The sequence below is a fragment of the Coprinopsis cinerea genome (genome assembly GCF_000182895.1).
Source record: "Coprinopsis cinerea okayama7#130 chromosome 1 map unlocalized cont3.1, whole genome shotgun sequence".
NCBI lineage: Eukaryota > Fungi > Basidiomycota > Agaricomycetes > Agaricales > Psathyrellaceae > Coprinopsis > Coprinopsis cinerea.
In genome coordinates this window covers 2,224,364-2,243,326 of record NW_003307544.1, presented here as the reverse complement: position 1 = coordinate 2,243,326, position 18,963 = coordinate 2,224,364, and the positions used below count along the sequence as shown (strand labels likewise).

General features: G+C 50.7%; 8 protein-coding genes across 8 annotated transcripts; 3 read left to right on the top strand and 5 right to left on the bottom strand.

Moving 5' to 3' along the window:
* Positions 1-33: 33 nt before the first annotated feature.
* CC1G_01665 (endo-1,3(4)-beta-glucanase) lies at positions 34-2,005 on the bottom strand (the record flags this gene model as incomplete). Its single annotated transcript, XM_001828933.1, has 9 exons — positions 34-77; positions 135-265; positions 322-505; positions 569-829; positions 1,027-1,074; positions 1,131-1,278; positions 1,333-1,364; positions 1,423-1,480; positions 1,532-2,005. The coding sequence occupies 9 exons, from the start codon at positions 2,003-2,005 to the stop codon at positions 34-36; spliced, it is 1,380 nt and encodes a 459-aa protein (XP_001828985.1).
* A 461-nt stretch (positions 2,006-2,466) lies between these two features.
* CC1G_13680 (vacuolar protein 8) lies at positions 2,467-5,108 on the bottom strand (the record flags this gene model as incomplete). The annotated part of the gene is made up of 11 exons (XM_002912102.1): positions 2,467-3,063; positions 3,114-3,272; positions 3,326-3,448; positions 3,501-3,875; positions 3,926-4,054; positions 4,108-4,230; positions 4,282-4,404; positions 4,455-4,577; positions 4,636-4,872; positions 4,924-5,010; positions 5,075-5,108. The coding sequence occupies 11 exons, from the start codon at positions 5,106-5,108 to the stop codon at positions 2,717-2,719; spliced, it is 1,860 nt and encodes a 619-aa protein (XP_002912148.1). The 3' UTR covers positions 2,467-2,716.
* Positions 5,109-5,661: 553 nt separating this feature from the next.
* CC1G_03776 (transfer RNA nucleotidyltransferase) lies at positions 5,662-7,454 on the top strand (the record flags this gene model as incomplete). Its single annotated transcript, XM_001828930.2, has 8 exons — positions 5,662-5,865; positions 5,917-6,018; positions 6,068-6,232; positions 6,285-6,348; positions 6,405-6,869; positions 6,919-7,044; positions 7,096-7,196; positions 7,248-7,454. The coding sequence occupies 8 exons, from the start codon at positions 5,662-5,664 to the stop codon at positions 7,452-7,454; spliced, it is 1,434 nt and encodes a 477-aa protein (XP_001828982.2).
* Positions 7,455-7,603: 149 nt separating this feature from the next.
* CC1G_13679 (hypothetical protein) lies at positions 7,604-8,487 on the bottom strand (the record flags this gene model as incomplete). Its single annotated transcript, XM_002912101.1, has 3 exons — positions 7,604-7,768; positions 7,821-8,419; positions 8,478-8,487. 3 exons carry the CDS (start codon positions 8,485-8,487, stop codon positions 7,604-7,606), a joined length of 774 nt encoding a protein of 257 aa, XP_002912147.1.
* A 348-nt stretch (positions 8,488-8,835) lies between these two features.
* CC1G_03774 (ROK1) lies at positions 8,836-11,131 on the bottom strand (the record flags this gene model as incomplete). The annotated part of the gene is made up of 9 exons (XM_001828928.2): positions 8,836-9,055; positions 9,117-9,278; positions 9,332-9,407; positions 9,462-9,829; positions 9,879-10,073; positions 10,122-10,188; positions 10,241-10,517; positions 10,570-10,998; positions 11,051-11,131. 9 exons carry the CDS (start codon positions 11,129-11,131, stop codon positions 8,986-8,988), a joined length of 1,725 nt encoding a protein of 574 aa, XP_001828980.1. The 3' UTR covers positions 8,836-8,985.
* A 536-nt stretch (positions 11,132-11,667) lies between these two features.
* CC1G_03773 (galactan 1,3-beta-galactosidase) lies at positions 11,668-13,780 on the top strand (the record flags this gene model as incomplete). Its single annotated transcript, XM_001828927.2, has 15 exons — positions 11,668-11,793; positions 11,843-11,923; positions 11,982-12,078; positions 12,135-12,151; positions 12,203-12,243; positions 12,300-12,418; positions 12,475-12,480; positions 12,534-12,644; positions 12,695-12,735; positions 12,784-12,852; positions 12,921-13,272; positions 13,322-13,399; positions 13,453-13,483; positions 13,542-13,672; positions 13,734-13,780. The coding sequence occupies 15 exons, from the start codon at positions 11,668-11,670 to the stop codon at positions 13,778-13,780; spliced, it is 1,347 nt and encodes a 448-aa protein (XP_001828979.2).
* Positions 13,781-14,003: 223 nt separating this feature from the next.
* CC1G_03772 (dicarboxylic acid transporter) lies at positions 14,004-15,448 on the bottom strand (the record flags this gene model as incomplete). Its single annotated transcript, XM_001828926.2, has 11 exons — positions 14,004-14,045; positions 14,099-14,233; positions 14,292-14,341; positions 14,392-14,510; positions 14,565-14,602; positions 14,658-14,800; positions 14,853-15,124; positions 15,180-15,219; positions 15,271-15,285; positions 15,351-15,358; positions 15,426-15,448. The coding sequence occupies 11 exons, from the start codon at positions 15,446-15,448 to the stop codon at positions 14,004-14,006; spliced, it is 885 nt and encodes a 294-aa protein (XP_001828978.2).
* Positions 15,449-15,888: 440 nt separating this feature from the next.
* Positions 15,889-18,832, top strand: CC1G_03771 (von Willebrand domain-containing protein; the record flags this gene model as incomplete). Its single annotated transcript, XM_001828925.1, has 6 exons — positions 15,889-15,982; positions 16,041-16,280; positions 16,348-16,391; positions 16,447-17,088; positions 17,143-17,268; positions 17,321-18,832. The coding sequence occupies 6 exons, from the start codon at positions 15,889-15,891 to the stop codon at positions 18,830-18,832; spliced, it is 2,658 nt and encodes an 885-aa protein (XP_001828977.1).
* Positions 18,833-18,963: the final 131 nt, after the last annotated feature.

Sequence of the window (18,963 nt, the reverse complement as noted above, 5' to 3'; positions counted from 1 at the left end):
GGTACACGCGTCGTATCATATCAGGAATCGGGTCTAGTTTCGTTCGGCATAGATCTTTACGCTTCTAACTTCCCAGTCTATCAGAATCGAGTCAGTAACTTGGCGAGCAAGAACGGAGCTCCATCGACACGTACATGCTTCGGCAAAGGCTGCTCCATTGGCCCTGACATACGCCTCGCAAGTGGAAAATCCTGTTCGCTCAGCACAGCTCTCCTCTTGGCCCGGAACACCACCAACATTCCAGACGGCGCCTGCCCAGTCGCCACTATAGTATGCCATTAATCAATAAGGAATGAACGCTGTTTTAGTCGACGGACATACCACAATGTCGTGTCAAAGATAGCATGTTGTTGCCTAAAGAATCTGAACGGGTCGCAAGTTGCAGCAGGCCACCTCGCCTGTGCCGCGCCCCAAGTGTCAGGCTGCGGCTGTTCTGCCGTGATGTCTTCTGGGATACTCTCCCTCGGGAAGAAGTACACGGCAATTCCAGTGGAGTCCCATTTCACTTTATGACACGCCTATCAGCTGACCTGGTCACCCAAGATTGTGAATGAATCATAATACTCACTGGCATACACACCTCCGCCGCCCTCATTGAAGCCTCGGCCGTATGTGCGCGGTGAATTGGCCCGAATTCCACATCCTTGATTCCCGGTAGCTCCAACATCGCAGTTCGTGCCATGGATGACCCTTCCAGAGATCGAAAGAACGTCCGAGTTGGTGGAGGTGATGGTACAGCCTGTGGACGTATGTAAAGTCGCTTGATTGTGGCTGTACTCGTGGACACCCTCCAAAATATCTATCTCGCCACCGTTGGGCCAGTCAGGTCCTGTTAAATGGAGTCAGCAAATACACGAGAGGGTAAAGGAGAATGCGAGAAAAAAACAGAGCAAGCAGACAATGGACAGGGGCGACGCGATGATGGGATCATGGCTCGCAAGTTCCTCGAGTGGGCGCTCCAAGGCGCCTGCAGAAAGGGGAAAAGATGGTGCCATCTTGTACGATAAACTCGGAGAAACTTCTCACCATTTGTCCAGAACGCAGGCCATGTCCCGCAACCGACCGGCATGTGGGCTACCAGGGTAAAAAGGTCAATAGTAATCCTTCTGACCGCTAGCAGTTTCACTTACTTGCGTCCATGATGACGAGACCTCCTCGGTCGAATGTATGTTGGGTCGTAATTCGTATGCTTTTCCGGTTTCCGGGGACAGTGGGAGTAGTTTCGACTCGCATGATTGCGTGTCCTTGGTCGTTGATTTCTAGGATTCCTGCTTCCCTCTAGAGAGAGAGATTTTAAGTACAGATCGAAGTCCCAGGAAAGAGTAAACTTACCCCCGCGGATTCATCGATGTAGTCTACAATGCCTGTTGACGGAGTTGATCAGTAACGTGAAATGGGGCCAGTATTGAGGAGAAAACACACCATGCGTAGGGTCGGCTGTCGTAAAGAAGTCCCAACCTTCAAAGAATGTCCTGCCCTCCTGAAGCGCGAGATTAATGAATGAAACATGATGTCGGTATGGACAACGCACATATGAGTTGGTTAACCGCCAGGGTGAATCGGGTATCTGAGGCGTGGGTTGGCTAGGAGTGTCCGTGCTTGCCCTTGTCCGCGTGGAAGTACTGCTACGCGTTGCGCTGCCTTGACTGCCAGTTGGAGTAGAAGAAGAGTCGGTAGGGTCATCGTTATCGTCGCCTGGGTTGTTGTTCTGACTGCCTTTGTCTTCAAAGGGACGTTGTTTGCCGCTGGATTTGCAATAGACAACACGCTTGTTGGCGCTGCCCTCGTCGAGAGACCGTGGTAGAACGCTTCCAAAGGCTACTCGCAGATCGCGAGCCAGGGAGTGGGTCTTCTGCACTGCACTCGCGTGGGCACGCCGGACGAGACGAGGAAGATGAGCCGCCGGCTTTGGTGAGGGTCCTGGGGTCGCAATGGCTTCTGCGAAGGTGATTCCTTGCGCCACAACAAGCAATAGATAGACGGGGAGCGCCTGTAGAGAATACATGGCTGCTGGTGTTCAAAGAGAGAAAGGTGAAAACGTATGTTGAAGAGGGTAGCCCAGTCCAGCTGAGGAGAATCGATGGAAGAGTCTTGTTGCTCTTCAGCAAAGGGACCGAAGAAGAAGAAAGAGGTAAAGAAGCAAAGGGACCAGGGATCGAGTTTATCTATGACTCTAAGGATCAAGGAGCAGGCTGCCCGACGATGGCACCAGAAACACGAGGCACCTGCGGCCCTAAAATGAAGACTCTCACCCGGTGAGGCCGCTGCGGGAAACGAGGAAACAGTCGATACTCCATCATTCGACATTCCAATCCAGGCTTATAAAGTTTTATGCATCGTTGCCGTTCGATGCCAGGTTATTGTTCACCGCGCCCAACGCAACGAGGCTGGACGAGCAAACATCGGACCCTTTCATGCGTCCTGATCGGGCTCTGTAGAGGGACGAGCATTCTCAAAAGGCAAAGCATACTAATCAGGTTGCATAGAGGCATGGTTACTCTACCACAAGGGTCGTCAACGAGGTCGTAAAGAGGACAGTAAAAAAACACAAACAACAGCGAAAAACAAAGACAATAAAATAGAACGCACAAAGTAAGTCTCCAGAGCAGACAGGATATCAACAAGATGAGTAGGAAAGAAAGGAACGAATGGAATAAAGTATAAGTCCGAGTGTGAAAGTCTATCGCGAAAGCCCGCCAAAGGAAGACAATGATGATTAACGGTGGGAGCCCGGCAGGAAGGCTTCCCGGACACTTCGTCGCAGCTCTTCGTGCTCTCGCCCATTTGTGCTTCCAATCGAGGAGCCAGGTTGAATGTGTGAGGCAGGAAGACTGGACGGAACGCCTTCCAAATCTCCGTCGACAAATTCAAGGATTCTCCTGGCAAGCAGTTGGATCTCTGCTTGGCCATCACCCGCATCCGTGTCCTGGTACGAATGCTGAGAGTGGTGGGAGTGAGGTGTTCCAACAGACGAGGTAGGCGTCGAGGGACGGGAGACAGCCAGAGTACGGATGGTAGGTGCGAGCAGTGTCGAACTTCGGATGTTGCTAATCAACTGAGGATCTAATGGAGTGTCAGTAACAAACATCAATGTTAACGATGGTGCTACCTACCGCCCGATTCTAGCAATTGGACGATAGTCCAGACAGCAATGTGTTGGAACGTAGTATCAGCGTTGGTCAGGAACCGGTGGAGGTAGAGGTGCATTCCCCCATTGGGCTTATCCCAGACTTCATTGAACGCGCTGTAATCATCTGAAGGAGTGCGAATTTCTGTGAGGGTGATCAGACCGATACGAACAAGGTTGAAGTGTGTTTCCAATCACCTTTGGACGATAGGTTTCCAAGGGCAGCCGCACTGTTTCCTTGTACTTCGGTGCTGGTTGAATTGGTCAAAGGAATGAGTACTTCGCAGATACCCATCTCAAGCAGTTGTCCCTTGAGCTCGTCTGGTAATTTACATAAGGAACGATCAGTCTTGTGAGTGGAACGAATACATACCACTTAACGCGAGAACCGCAATGCAAGCCGTCATCTCGCTCTGAACGTTACTTGGGACCTCCAAGACAAGCTCCTTGATTTGCTGAACTGCGCCAGCCTTTACAATCGCCAACTTGTTCTTCTCGTTGCTGGCAGCGAGGTTCCTAAGTGTCGAGATGGCGTGACACTGAACTTCTTCGTTGTCTTTGAAAGACAGGAGATTAATGAGCGGCTGGAGGAAGCCAGATTCGATGATAGGAGATTCGTTCTGCGGGTGGATCGAGACATTCCGGACACAAGCCGCGGAAGAGAGGATAAGAGGAAGGTAGGTTGATTGCAATAGCCTCAGCAGTGGCAGAAGTCCATCAGCCTTGACAATCTCCAATTGATACTTCTCTGTTAGGACGTGAGTTGAATGGATTAATTGGAGCGTCAAGGACACCAACCATCGCTGCTGAGATGCGAAAGGCAAAGGCCCGCTGACATTAGGACCTTCAAACTGGAGCTGTCCATTAACGCAACCAGACTGGCAACCAACTTGGGTTCGCTCTGAGCAAGTTTCTTCCGATTCGAGCCTATGATGGAGTTTGTCAGGGCAGAAGTCCCGACTTCGATCAAGAAGACTGACCGTCAACCGCGATATTGCTCAACGCCGTGGTGCAATAGTATTGGACGTCGGTGTCGGGCGAATTGAGGAGACTTACGAGCACTGGAATGGCACCAGCGTTCACCAGTTGTTGACGGTTCTCGTCTAGGGGCACCGAAGTCAGCTAAGTTGAGACTAGTAGGACGGGACGCCAACCTGAATGGGTCATGTTGAGTAAAGCGCCAGTGGCGTTCCGTTGCACGCGCATATCCTTGGAACGCGCCAAACGAGTAAGAGGAACCAAAGCGCCCGACTTCGCGATCTTAGTCTTGTTGTCATCTACGATGTCTATTAGTTATCATTCAAGTGTGAATTTGCCTTCCGAGTACCATGTGTTGCCAGGTTTGTTACGCAGCCGACGGCGTTGCACTGAACTTCAACATTTGGGCTGAGCATTTGTCGGATGAGGGGTTCCAGACCACCAAGTTTCACGATCAAAAGTTTGTTATCGGCTAGAAGGGTAAGGTTCCTGGTAATTACACTGGGTTCTATCAGAAATGAAAGACGTACTGTTGACAGCCAAGTTGCCCAAAGCAGCGCTAGCTGCCCGCTGTACCTCCGTGTCGTGACTGCTGAGGAGGAAGAGGATGGGATCGAGGGTGTCGCGGCCCACTGGACGAACCTCCTTCTCGGTTATCTCTGCGAAAGCCAATGCAGCGCTCCGTTGAAGGTCGACATTGTCCGAGAAAGAAAGGGTTGTTAGGGCGGAAAGTGGTGAACCGGTGAAGAAGTTTGTGGTGGTTCGATCTGTGGAACATTAGACAAGACCCGAGAGATTGGGATGTGTGGAAAACTGACTCTCGAGATATTGTAGCAGGTCGGCCACTGCTTCTCGTTCGTTCTCCAACAGCAGCGGTTCATAGGACTGCGACCTGCGCCCCTGGACTTTAACCAACAAACAACGACGTCAGTAACAATATCACGTTGAAGGGTGTTTTGTTCGACTGACAGCAAGAATCACAGCAGCTGGTAATGTTTCCCATCGTCAACAAGGGCAGCGAACAGGGTACACGAGTTGGGTGGAAGGCGGGAAACGAGGAGGACGATGAGGATTGACTGTGCTTAAAATTAAAGACGGCGGGCCTTGGTGAGAGTCACTGTCCGTTGAGGCCTGATTCAGACTCAGCAATTCTCACGAGCCTTGCAAAGTCGCGTTCTGCTCTCAAAGCGCCTAAATCTCTCTTCCATGCTTCATGTCCTTTCCACATTCTCAATTCGACCCTATTTCTCTATTTCTCGCTGCTCCATGTCCACTAAAATCTCCCTTCAGACGCGCCCAGTCAACCGCGTCGTTGCCCCGTCTCCACCAAAAATCAGGCTAACTGAGGATGAAACCCGCCTTTGTGAACTCTTGAACCAGTGTACACAACATCTGCAGCAACACAAAGACATCTCCACCACGTGTAGGATAGCAGGCGGCTGGGTGAGAGACAAGGTCAATCTGGATTCCTCCGAGTGTACGACCACGGTCACCAACGCAATTAATAGCTACTCGGCCACGACAGTAATGACATCGATATTGCCCTCAGTAACATCATGGGCCTGCCATTCGCAGAACATCTCGCAGAATTTGCAAAAACAAAGGGCATAGCAACAGGAACGATCGCAAAGATTGCACAAAACCCAGATCAATCGAAGCATCTCGAAACTGCAACACTCAAATTGTATGGATTGGATATAGACTTGGTGAACTTGAGAAGCGAAGAGTATGCAGAAAACAGTCGGATACCCACTGGAGTTGTGAGTTTTCTGAACTTCATCCCCTTCAGTCCTCTCAATTCACTCCCCTAGTCGTTCGGAACCCCGTTGGAAGACGCGAAGAGGCGGGACATCACCATCAATGCCCTATTCTACAATGTCCACACTCACTCCGTGGAAGACTTCACGGAGAAGGTTCTCTTGTTCTTGCTTCTGTATCTAGAACTCGGGCTGACCGACATAGGGTCTAGACGATCTCCGCGATGGTTTAATTCGTACCCCCCTTCCACCAAAAGAAACCTTCAAGGATGACCCACTTCGTGTTCTTCGTTGCGTAAGATTTGCCAGCAGGTTTGGGTTCGATCTTGTCGACGAAATATCCAGCGCTGCGAAGGATCCAGTCATCCAAGTGAGTCATGTACAAGCAACTTTTTGCTGTCTTGATTGCTCACTGGTGCTAGGATGCGCTTGTCACCAAGGTGACTCGTGAGCGAGTGGGTGTCGAACTCAGTAAGATGCTGAAAGGTGTGTGCCAATTGTTATCTGTATCTCAGTTCATTTCCGATGCAGCTATCGAACAGGTCGAGACCCGCTGAGATCTATAGAACTTATCCATCAACTCTCGCTCTTCACCCCTATCGTTTCTGCCCTTCCCTCTGAGATCTTGGCCACTCTGTCCAACAGACCAAAGGACCCTGAACTCGCTCGCCGAAACGCAACTGTCCTCAGCCTCCTTCTCGACCCAATCGATGATCAAATCCCACCATTGCATCCCATATACTACAGATACCTCCGTGCTGACGCGACGACTCGTGCTCGACTGTACCTTGCTTCCTTCTTGACGCCCTATCTTTCTCTCACATACCTTGATAAGAAGCGGAAAGCCCTGCCTGCTGTAGAGGCTGTCATCCGAGAGGCTCTCAAACTCGGCACTCAAAACCATTTCCTTGATGGAGTGCCTTTCCTGTTTTCTGCTGTTCCCAAAGTCCGTCAGTTCTTACTCGAGTATCCCACCTTCTACACGGAACATAAGAGGTCGCGAATTGGTGCGCCTATCTATTGTTGGATTCTCCTTTATACTTATAGATCATCCAGGTATGTTTTTGAGGCACAAAAACATTCACCACCTCAATGCTGGGGTGCATTGGTCTTCGTCTTTCTTGTTCTCCTTGGTGACAGAGATGGGTGAGCTTTACGACCTTAACGCAGATAAGCTTGACGGTGGGTGCCTCATCCGTTCACTCCCTGCCGTACTCTGAGATAACCCTTCAGTCGATCGAGCCTCGGCTCTGGTTGAACGGTATAACCAATTTGCTACCCTGGTGGAAGAACTGGAACTTTACGATGCCGGGGAAATGCGACCGCTTCTTGATGTAAGCTCGTACCGCAGTTCTATACTGTTGTTCTCTTCTCATTGTTTACAGGGGAGGGAGGTATCTACTGCGCTGGGTGCTAAGAAGGGAGGCCCTTGGCTAGCAGAAGCGCTGTCTAAAGTGGTCGAGTGGCAATTGGATAACCCTCAACAAAACAAAGAACAATGTACGGCATGGCTTAAGCGAGAGCGGGAGGAAGGTCGGATACAGATCGATGAGTTGGTGGAACCTACCTCTAAACGACCTCGGAAGAAGTAACGCCCCGCTAGCTTTGGGCTTGGTCCTAATTCTGGGAGTCTCAATAACCAAGAATTATTTCAAGGCTTAACATCTGTGCGTACTTGACTAATTATACATGTTGGAATACATTAATCTACTAGTGCTGAATTCGAGACTGGCTACATTCACTACCGGAAGATATCGTAAATTTCCTGGAGTTCGCTCTCGCTGCAGCCATAGATCTGGTAGATCAAGGCGTCCACATGGGTTTGGGTATCAGAGGGAGACAGAGAGTGAGCGTCTCGGCTCTGAAAGTGTAGTCCGAGCGCATTGGGCGAAGCGGACATGGACTGCTAAAGGCTTGTCAGCTACGTGATGGTATGAGAGACTAAGGGAGGTACGAACATGTTGTACGGCGGCTGAATCCACTTGGTGGACATGGAGATGAGGTGTCGAAGTATGGGACAGGTTCATGTTCGATCGCGTCGATGCAACAACGTCGGGCATGACGATCGCGGCAAGGCGCGCACAACGCTCGTCCTCTTCCGACAAGTCCTTCGACTTCTTCATCATGCGAGCCTTTCGAGCCGGTGTGTACTTGTAATCTGGGTACTGTTGCTGATGCAATTCCCGAAGATGCAGGGCACGCCGTTGGTAGACTTGTTTGGTGGCGAGGTCAAGGTTTCTCCAGCAGTGAGCGGCGATGCGGCTTATGTCGCGATGGTCGCGCTCGACTGGATTGGCCTTTAGTTTCTCGCGCGCCCAAAAGTCCGACCGGAAGAGAAGAAAGGCATTCGGAGGTCGCGAAATGTGGGACTTGGCCTTCTTGGGCTGTGATGCCCGAGACAAAGGACGCGAAAACGTCGGGGGTGACGGATTTGAAGACAACGACGAATCCGAATATGTCGAAACCGGACTGTCACATCCAGGAGGAGAAGCAATGTGATATGCTGGTGCTTGTCGATCGTCCCAATATCCTTGAGGGATATGATAGCAGCTGTCTACTATTAGGATTCGATGTTAGCGCCCGAGCATGTCGTAAGGACAATGGGACAACTGTACCTCCTTGCATGATTGCGTACGTCGGAAGGCGGGAGAAATAGACACGAAAAGAGGTAGAAGTTGGAGGAACGAGGCTTTGAATAGAGCCCGTATACGAAAGCGTTTACGAGTCTGCTGCTTTGTTTCGCTGATCGCTGATGTCTCTCACACCGTTGGACTCATCTTTTCAACTTTGGACAGATCTTCTCCTTACCTTCCTTTTGCGTGCCGCCAGACATTAGACACTCGATATTAGAACGTCGTGTTTTGCACGAGGCGTGTGATGCCCCAAAGTATCCCCAGTTAGCCTACCTTATAGCCAAGAGAGGTCATGCTTGTTCCTTGCTGGGTTCATGTACAACGAGTCTCCTATTTCGGGGAAGGTTGACACGACGTGCCTGGGTCTCTTGCGAATCGGCACTCGTTAAGTATCACAATCAGGTCGGCCATCGTTCCGGATAAGCGTGATAGTAAGAGTATTCCTTCCTCGCGGCACTTCGAAGGGTGTTGCCGACAGTAAATGGATATATTAGGGCTCCGAAGCAATAGGCACAGAGGCTTCTTTCGCCTTTCGGCGCTTGCTGGCTGCGATCATGTCCCTATCGAGGGTGAAGAAGAAGGTCACCATTTTGAAGAGCCTGCGCGAGGGATCGTGCCTACCTTTTCTTGATAGCTTCTCTTCGCCCAAGCCTTCTAGCATTATTCACGATTTCTGGGCGTTTTATCTTGCCCATCAATCGCCGTTTAATCTTGGATGGTTTTGGAAGTTTCAGTATCCATTCGGGCACTTGCGACCCGGATTGGAGGATGACATTGGCGATGCTGAAACGCTTAGATTGGCCTGGAGTGTGATTGATCGAGAAAGCCACGCTTACATTTTCAGAAACGGGGCATCCTCGTTCGTGAAGAACGTGACTGCCTTCCCCTCACGACCAGCTCGCCCTGTTCGACCTAGAGACGGAGTGAGCGTTCCGAAGGAGGTGGAAGGCACTAGTCGTGACTTACCAATTCGATGGACGTAACTTTGGACGCTGGTAGGGAAATCGTAGTTGATGACCTCTCGCACGCCCTTGAAGTCCATACCCCTTGCCATGACCTCTGTGGTGATCAATATCCATGTCTCTCCCTTGCGCATGCGCGTAATGACATCCTCGCGTTCTTTGTTGGTCATCCCAGCATGTAGACAATCGACGTTTTTAATGTTGTTAAGAAGCAACTCCTCTGCTAAGGACGTCGCTCGAGGTTGTGATGAGGTAAAGACCAGGACAGGTGGGTTGTAAGGCTGGGCAAGGTAGGTGAGCAAACTGGGCAACTTGGAACCGTCGTCCGCAACGTAAGTGAGAGACTGCGAGATCAGCGGTAGTGGTGTATCCCTGAATCATAGGTCAGGTCGATGTTATAGAAGGAGAAGGAATTTCTGACTTTAGTCCCACGACTAGCCTGATTGGATCTTGTAGCATGTCCATGGCGATCTTCTCCACTCCTGCAGGTAAAGTGGCACTGAATATGGCCTTCTGGAGTCGGCTATGCGTGCAGGAAGCAACGAGCTCCTCAGTTTGTTCGAGAAATTCCGTATCCAGTAAGCGATCAGCTTCGTCGAGGACCAAGTATCGGACGCTGCAAAGCGAGTTAGTGCCGCATCTTCAGGGACAGAATTCTACTCACTTTTCTAATTCAAACTTTCCCTCTTGAACAGCAGCGACCAGCCTTAAAGGTGTACTAACAATAATGTCTGCAGAACCTTTCTCAGCTGCTGGAAAAGAACCAAGCGACAAGGCACTAACCAGTTTTATCGCGAACTTCTTTGGTTGCCAGAGTGCTTGCTGTTGCTTTGCTGAACAGGGTGATTCTCCATTTCCGGCCCTGAGCAAGTTTGAGGCACTCGTTGTATATCTGGTGAGCAAGTTCACGCGTTGGTGCAACCACAACTGCCCGAACACCCTTCCCAGCCGACTGGTCGTGTGTTTGATGAAGTGGAGCACCGAGTCGTGCAAATAGAGGCAGGAGATATGCGAGAGTTTTGCCAGTACCTGTTGGAGAAATGGCAGCCAAATCGCGAGACTATGCAGTTTGGTCAGATACAACAAGAGGAGATGAGAGACAGTGGACGTACTTCTAGAAGGACGGGTATTCCTGCTGATTGGATGGCAGTTGGGGTATGGTAACCATTCTTTGCCAGGTTGTTGAATAGCTGTGGGGGTAGCGAGTAGCGTTCCTTCAATTCTTCGAATCGGAGCGCCTGTGAAGGCGGGTTTAGACCTTTGGTTGATATTCTGTGCTTTGGTACGTTCTGAGCATTGGCTGAGGAGGTTCCTTCTTCAACATCATCGTCTGAAGACATGTCGTCCATCTCCACATCCTCGTCTGCAATCTTGGGCCGTTTCCTCTCCCTCTCGTCCGTTTTCTCCGACGACTTTCGTTTCGTCTTCTCGTTTTCCTTTCCCTTCCCACCCTCTGCATACTTGAAAAAGTCAAGCTCGGCCGGTAGATCATTTCCATTGGTTTGGGTGGCCTTCGAGGTTGGCTTGGGTTTCTGGTTTTGCTGTTTGAAGAAGTTGAGAAGCGTGGATTAAGACCATGAGACCAGTACGGACCTCGAACAGTCCTACTTCCGACTTGAATCTGTTCTTGTCGAAACGCAGGCCGCCTCTGGATAGCAGCTGAAAAGCCTCCATGTTGAGCGAGAGGTTGATGGAAGAAAGTCTAAGTTGCGGTATGATAACGGTCCGCCCATGTAAAAATCTGTGGCTATTTTGGGAAGTAATCACGGTGGCAATGTGCGCGTGATGGTCGATTCGCGTTCAGGTTTGCCCTTCTTCCTTCCTTTCTGTCAAATCCTTGCAACCACAGTTCGAATATCACTACGTACTTGCCGATATTCTACCCTGGTTGTTCCTCCTTGACGCACCTAACTAAACGCTAAAACCTTGCCTCTCGACCATGGTCACTCGAGCACCAGCATCGAGCAACCGTGACGGACCACCTAGCGAGCTGAACAATGCATTTCCAGGCGGATCGACACCGAATGAGCGATGACAACTCTCTCTTCCGACGAGTTTTGTGATTTTCTCTTGTCCATCGACACTGTGAATTCGATGCAATTGACGATGGTCATGAGGCCGATGTGTCTCCGTCAAAACTACCAAACACTCAACCGGCAGACGTATAAAAGACTCTGTGACATCGGGAATGTATCTACACCTCGGTTACAATGATTCGCCTCTTCCTCTTGGCCACGCTCACCTCTGTATGCAACGCTGCAGTCATCGTCAGCGGGGCAGACTGGCGGGACACCAGTGGGAACATCATCCAAGCTCATGGCGGAGGCATCTTGAAGGTACCTTCTCTGTTGCGTCTGGACAAGATGCTATCATCTAACGGTAAAGCAGGTGGACTCGACATACTACTGGCACGGGGAAGACAAGACGCACAACAGTGGCCTCTTCCGAGCGGTGACTTGCTACTCCGTTAGTCACCCATAGACTTCATTGTCCCTGACACCACTATCCTCACGAGTCTCCCTAGTCCACTGACCTGATGACATGGACACGCCACAATGATGCCCTCACACCGATACCCAACTCGAATATATCTACCTCCATGATTGTGGAGCGACCAAAAGGTGGGAACACGGTGGCCATATGTCACTTACAACCGCGCTAACATATCTTATTACAGTCATCTACAACCGCCGTGTAGGTTGTTTCTTTCTGTTTATGATTATTAGCGCTTCAACACATCTGTAGAATGCGGAATACGTCATGTGGTTCCATTCAGATTCCTCTAAGTACGCCTCTTCTTCCTACCTTGGCGTGGCAAGGTTCGCTCAGTTTTCCATCCAAGCTACGGTGCTGCGCAAGTCGGAGTAGCGACCTCCCGAACCCCTTGTGGTCCCTACTCTTGGCGAGGTAGTTTCCGGCCGCTTGGTGCAGAGTCTCGGGATATGGGTGTTTTCCAGGATGGTCAGTCCGTTGTTATGTTCCTTCGAGTATAGCAACTCATCTTTGGTCCATTTCAGACGACGGTGGGTGTACAGGAGCGATCTGAAGACAATCAGGCTCATGTATCCACCAACAGCGGAGCAAACGTCCTACCTTCTCTACGCATCTGACAATAACCAGAACTTCAAGATTTCTCGGATGGATAGCAACTACTATAACGTCGTTACGCAAGTTGCTGTTATCCCTCGTACGTCCTGAATTGTAGACAACCATCTGCTTGAAGCTAAGGCGCTACAGGATCCACCCTTGAGTCCCCGGGAATCATCAAAAGAAACGGCGTATGTGTTGCTCGCATTTCTACGATGTCATTTACTAAATCTACTCAGGTCTACCACCTCTTTGCCTCGAAAACCACAGGCTGGAATCCAAACGCCAATAAGGTTCTTACCGCCTATGTGCGTATGTTCATAGCGTTCATTGTATATCTCAAGCCTCATACCCCAATCCGGTCGGCGTTCAACAGTCTCTTTCTGGTCCTTGGTCTGGCGAAACCGACATCGCCCCGCCAGCCACCCGTACATACTTCTCCCAGAATACCTTCAACCTTCCCATCAGCCAGAACTTTGCCGTCTACATGGGTGATCGATGGAGGCCACAGCAGCTCGGTGGTAGCCGCTATGTCTGGTATCCACTAGTCTGGACTTCTGGTCTTCCTCGCATTTTGCCGGCCGATGTATGGAGTGTAAATCTCGCCGCCGGAACTTACACCGCAGACGCAGGCACCAGCTATGAAGCAGAAGCAGGTACATTATCAGGCCCAGCTCGTCTGCTCAGCAACAGCGGATTCTCTGGCGGGAGATCCGTTGGCTACATTGGTCGGTTCCCCAATCACCAGCCAGTCCCTGTCTCGCTGATTCTTTCCAGGTAATGGAGGAAGTGTGACAATTAACAATGTGCAAGGCCTCGGCCGTGAACAGTGGATTTCGCTCTACTATGCCAATGGTTTGTCTCCAACACGATTGCCTTGATTCGAAATGATGACACGAACTACCCAGCCGATTCCTCTTGGAGAAACACGACCGTCAGGTATTAACGCTTAATATTCTTGCATCGACGTCGAGATCTTACCGACTTAACCATGCAGTGTAAACGGTGGAGCAGCGGTCGTCGTTCAGGAACCCAATACCGGAGGAAGCGGAGTTGTCCTATCTGCCCCCGTGAAGCTGTTCCTCAGGAGCGGTGCAAATTCTATCACCATCGGTGCCAACCAGAGGAGTGAGAGCATCCACATGTGTGCCAGAACGACTATCCCGTGAACTGACATTCACCCTTTCAGATTACGCTGCTGATCTGGATAGGATTGTTGTCTACACGGCAAGTTGAAAGGGTTATCTACGAGAGTGGAATAGGTGGTCTACAATCAGTGCCCTGAACTTGTCATGTCATTAGTACTGTTTTAAGATGCTTCTATATCTATGCACAGTGTCCCGAGTAGGCGAAAGCAAGATTGGTGTAAAAGGGCGAATAAATTACGCAAGCATAGGAGGAAGCATCCAATTAGATGATACGTTTGCTCGGCGACCGGTCAATGGGAAGGCTGAGGAGTTCACTTGGAATGGAAGGTAGTTCTCCATGCGATCCTCAATTGCTGTTGACAAAGTTCGTCAGTCATGGCAAGAGCAGATGAGTGACGGTCAATACCTCATAAAACACAAATAGAAGCACTGTGTTGGGTGCCAAACGGACGAACGCAGGAGTCCAGCCCTTGAACAGGAAGCGAATACCTTCTTGCCTCAATGAATCTACAAGGACTCGGGCGGGCGTGGTATGCTCGGACTTTGGGGTAAGGTCAGCTCTGCCGCCAAGGCTGGATGAAATGCACAATGCAACTTACAGCAGATGCCATGACCCTTGACCTGATCACATCAGCCGGGGATGAGACAGCTGTTGCAAGTCAGTAAGGTGAATGGAACAGCCATGTGCACAGGACTTACTGGTAGCAACAGTGCCGGCCAAGGTACTGGAGATTACATGCAACAGAAGATTGTCGCGAAGATGGTAGTCGGTTCCCGGGACCACCTTTCCGAGTAGGTTTGTCTTGATGAGGTCATAGCTGGCAACAAATTATGTCAAAGCTCGAACACAGTTCAAGAGAAAGCTGCCTCACGATCCCACTTGCGACGCGTTCATCAAAACGGCGCGGGACTATAAAAGAGCTTCCATGAGCCTGAATGAGAAAAGAGGTCGAAGAATGACGTACCATGTTGACTCCCAGTCCTCTAGTCAGGCCGGCAAAGCCTTCTTCTCTGACGAGGCTGATCAGGCCAGTAAAAGCATTGGAGTAGTTGTATCGCTTGTCCGCAGGTCTGGTAATGTCACTGGTCATCCGAACGAGCAGGATATCTGAAGGCATAGTGAGTGCAAATGGTCGTAAATTATGCTGTGAACGACATACCAGCGGGGTTCCCAGCAATACCCCCTAGACCTCCCGCGAGAGTGGCCGCGAAAAGCGATTTCAGTGTGCTAGGCGGGCCATCCTTGGACATGTACCCTTTGATTGTTTCATATGACCCCAAGCGAACGAGGGAATAGGACATTTGTCTCATTAGAGAAGCAGTCAAGCCGACATAAAGGCCTCGGAATCCTGATTGCTGGATGGACAACTGGATGACACGAATCGTTGAAGGCCGTTTCTCCCCAGCCTCCCTGGCAAGGGTTTGCATCCGGCTGTACGCCCCGGATGAGCATATGAAGCCACTTCGTGCATGCAAAGGCCACGTACACTTTGGTTACGTCCAGCGGGTGTGTGCATGAGGCAGCCACTGGAAGAACCGTCAGTAAACGTGGGGTTGGAAGGGTGCTCGGCAACGTACTAGAGGCGGCGACACCTAGAGAGTCGGGTACACATGTTATGAGCTTTGAGTAGTCCAGAATTTAGAAATGTAGTTAGCACCTCCCAACCTGGAGAAATAAAATTTTGGCCTGGTTAGCGTCGATGTATAGATTCGGCCGGTCGGAAAAGACTCACCAAAACGGATATTCCGAAGGCATTGTGACGACACTCCCTCTATATACACCTCAAGGGCATGAAGGTCGCTGGCGACGGTCGAAATAACAGCTACGAAATGCTGTACCGGCGTTTTGAACGCGTCGTGGGGCTTGTTGTAAGACAAGCTTGAATTGAAGTCACAGTCAGTGCTTGCCAATCAAATGCAGTATAACACCCGCGATAGGCGGCGTCATGAGTCTAGATGAAGTCCATTTGATTCTTTTCTGCTCAACTATCTTGCGGCGCTCTGCTGTTTCGTTCTCCTTCTCCAAAATGATGTCAACTGGTTTTATACAGCGAAACGACGTCGACAGCTTCTGCGAGTCTGCGCCCAAATGAGCTGCCTCGTGGCAGTCTCGATGTGGATTCTCAGGAGAAGCCATTCCGTTGATCTTAAATACCGGACAGGCACACCATTGCGATATCCCCCGCCTTCTCCACCATGAATTACTCAGGTATCGTCTTCGCGACAGGAACGGACACCCTCGGTGCTTTGCCTTTGGAAGAAGTCAAAGTTAGAATACAAATTATCGATGGTGGGTACATTGTGCGCCCGCCATACCCACCAATGCCAATACTAAGCTTCGGTGGTAGCGACCGCAAAGGTTACGCTCATCCAAAAGTTCTTTAATGCATCTGCCGTTTCGACTGGAAGAGCCAAATACTGTTTCCCGGTCCCTGCCTCAGCTGCAATCTGCGCTTTCCAGATGATAACTTCAGACGGTCGGACACTCAGGGGGGAATGCAAGGAGAAGGAACAAGCAAGAGAAGACTTTGAGGCTGCTTTAGCTGGCGGGAGGACTGCTGGACTCCTTGACTACGTGACTGACGATAGTGAGTGTTAATCCGGTTACAGGGAGCCCGCCGAGACTTATTCCGTCCTGAGCCTTCGTTATCTCAGTCGGTTCCTTCCCTCCCCGCACTGTAATAGAGACAAGGGTAGTGGTAAGCCTTCGCTCTGGTTCGCTCCGCCCTCGCACCTCTAAACACCTTTTCTCAGTATGTGATGACGGTGTACACCGGCGACTACACTGACCATATCGAGTTTCATCTCCCGAAGCACGTTGGTCAGCGATACGGCATCCCCCCATCCGATTTACAAGACGCTGTTCAACCTTCTCTCGCTGAGACAAGAATCTCAATCACAGCGGACATACAGATGTACGGCAAGATTCAACGAATTGTCTCTCCTAGTCATCCAGATGGCATCACAGAATCCCCGTACTCCACCCCGCAGGGAAGACCATCCAGAAGGAGAACCACCGTCCGCTACCGTTCACCTCATTATCTGGACCACGATTTCGTTCTGGGAATTCACGCTGATGGGCTGGATAAACCTCGCTGCTTTGCAGAGGTCCGCCGTAACCCTGAGCGAGGAGTACCAGATACTTTGGCGTTCCAGTTGACGATGGTACCTCGGACCAAGTTGCCCCCTATCCGGTCGCAGGAATACATATTTATCGTCGACTGTAGTGGGAGCATGGAAGGCCCCCGAATACAGACGGCGAAGGACAGCCTTGTCATGATGTTGCAAATGATCCCCAGTCACAATTCTATTTTCAATATTTTTGCCTTTGGGAACGAGTGTAAGTCGTGGGTGGCGCACAGCCAAAACTACTCGGGGAAGACTCTTGAAGAGGCGGTATGCGGTGCCATTATACTTCATCTGGACTTCTTACTGAATTCGCATTGGCAGATCCGATATACAGAGTCTATGCAGGCTGACCTTGGAGGAACGGAGATGCGCAACGCTCTACGAGTGGCGTTGTCAAGTTGTTCGAAAGGATTGCCCACTGTGGTTTTCCTTTTAACAGACGGTGGAGTAAATCTAACGATACCATTCACCGAATCTTCATTGACTATGACGCAACTAGTGTTTCGATGTAGACGGATGCAAGCAAGAAGTCAAAGGCTTCGTCGACGGTTGTACCGCTCCGAAGCGAATCTTCACTTTGGGCATCGGAGAATCAGCATCTTCCGATCTGTGTGAGAGTATCGCCAGGGTGGGGAATGGCGAATCCTTCATGGTGATCGATACTAGCAGTGTCGTCCAAAAGTGTGCCAAGTTGTTCACAGCAGGACGAACACCGTTCGTTCGGGACGTCGTCATTGACTGGGGACAAACGCGACCCCCTTCGACAATATCCCACCTTCCTCACAGCGGCACGATCGCCGGAACGGGGCCAGTGTCCCTTCCTGAAGTTCAACAAGTCCCTCACACGATTCATAGCATCCACTCAGGAACAAGATTCACTATCTTCGCCCTCGTCACATTGACCAATATCTCAGTTCCAAGAATGGTCACCCTGAAGGGCGTCCTCGATGACGAAACTCGGAGTCCCTTCCAGTTTGGCGTCGAGGTGCAGCGGACGTCTTTGGTCGATACCGACGAGTCCAAAATACCCTTGATCCACACTATGGCAGCCTGGAAACTCATCCAGCAGATTGGGGATAACCAGGTCCGACAGGATGATTACCACAGGGCGGTCATAACACAGTTGGGAATCGAATACCAGCTAGCAACTCAATGCACGTCATTTATTGCGGTGGTCGGCATACACGACGGGCAGGCCGGGCGGAAACTAGCCCTCTCGTTCTCTGACAAGCACCCTGGATTACTGAGCGAACCAGTACACATTGAATTCCAAGATGTTGAAGACGAGGAGCCCGTACCGTCGAGTTTCATGGAGGGTATGTTCGAGGGAATAGCTTCAGCTTCCTCTGCTCTCGGCGGACTGGTTAGGACCATGTTTACTCTAGTCCCTCCCAGCGATATTCCCACAGCAGACGGGGCACCCAACGTCCCTCCTGGTTCTTGGCCATTCCATTTCGAGGATGCCTCTGTCGACGACCTTGAAGACACACGTCCGGCCAGCCCGCCTTCGTCAGAATCGGACGACAGCGACCGCTCCAGCGTGAGGACATTCTCCACCATCAGTTCTTTGAATGGCTTCTCCAGCGAAAGTGATTGGAGCTCAATGTACAGTGATATGACTGAGGAAGAAGAGGCACCATCTCCTCAGTTCGAAACGCTGTCATTACCCGAAGATCCTGTGAGCAAACCAGAGCATCGTGAAGAACCCCCGAAACCAGTGCCTGCGCCCGTATTCGATCTCATCAAAACGAGGAATGTGGACGGCTCGTTCACCATGAATCGGAACCTAGAAGGAATCCTTGGAACAGTTTTGGTTGAAGGGGGCAAACAATTGGACCGACACGAGCGAGCAGTTTGGACAACGATTTGTTGCGTTGCGTATTTGAAGAAACAACTCTATGACAACCCTGAGGTGCTGGAAGGCTACCTTGAGAAGACCATGGAGTTTCTTCGCTCCAAGCAGAATGTAGACATTGACCGACTTCTGGAATATGCTATGTCGTTGTTGTAGTCGCTAGTTTTGTGCAGAACGTAGATCAAAGTTGCCTTGTCCTTCGTTGGTCTGGATCTGAAACAAGAAGGCTACGATTGCGACCGTGGGAATCGTTGAGTTACCCACGGGCCCGTGCGTTTGGGACGACG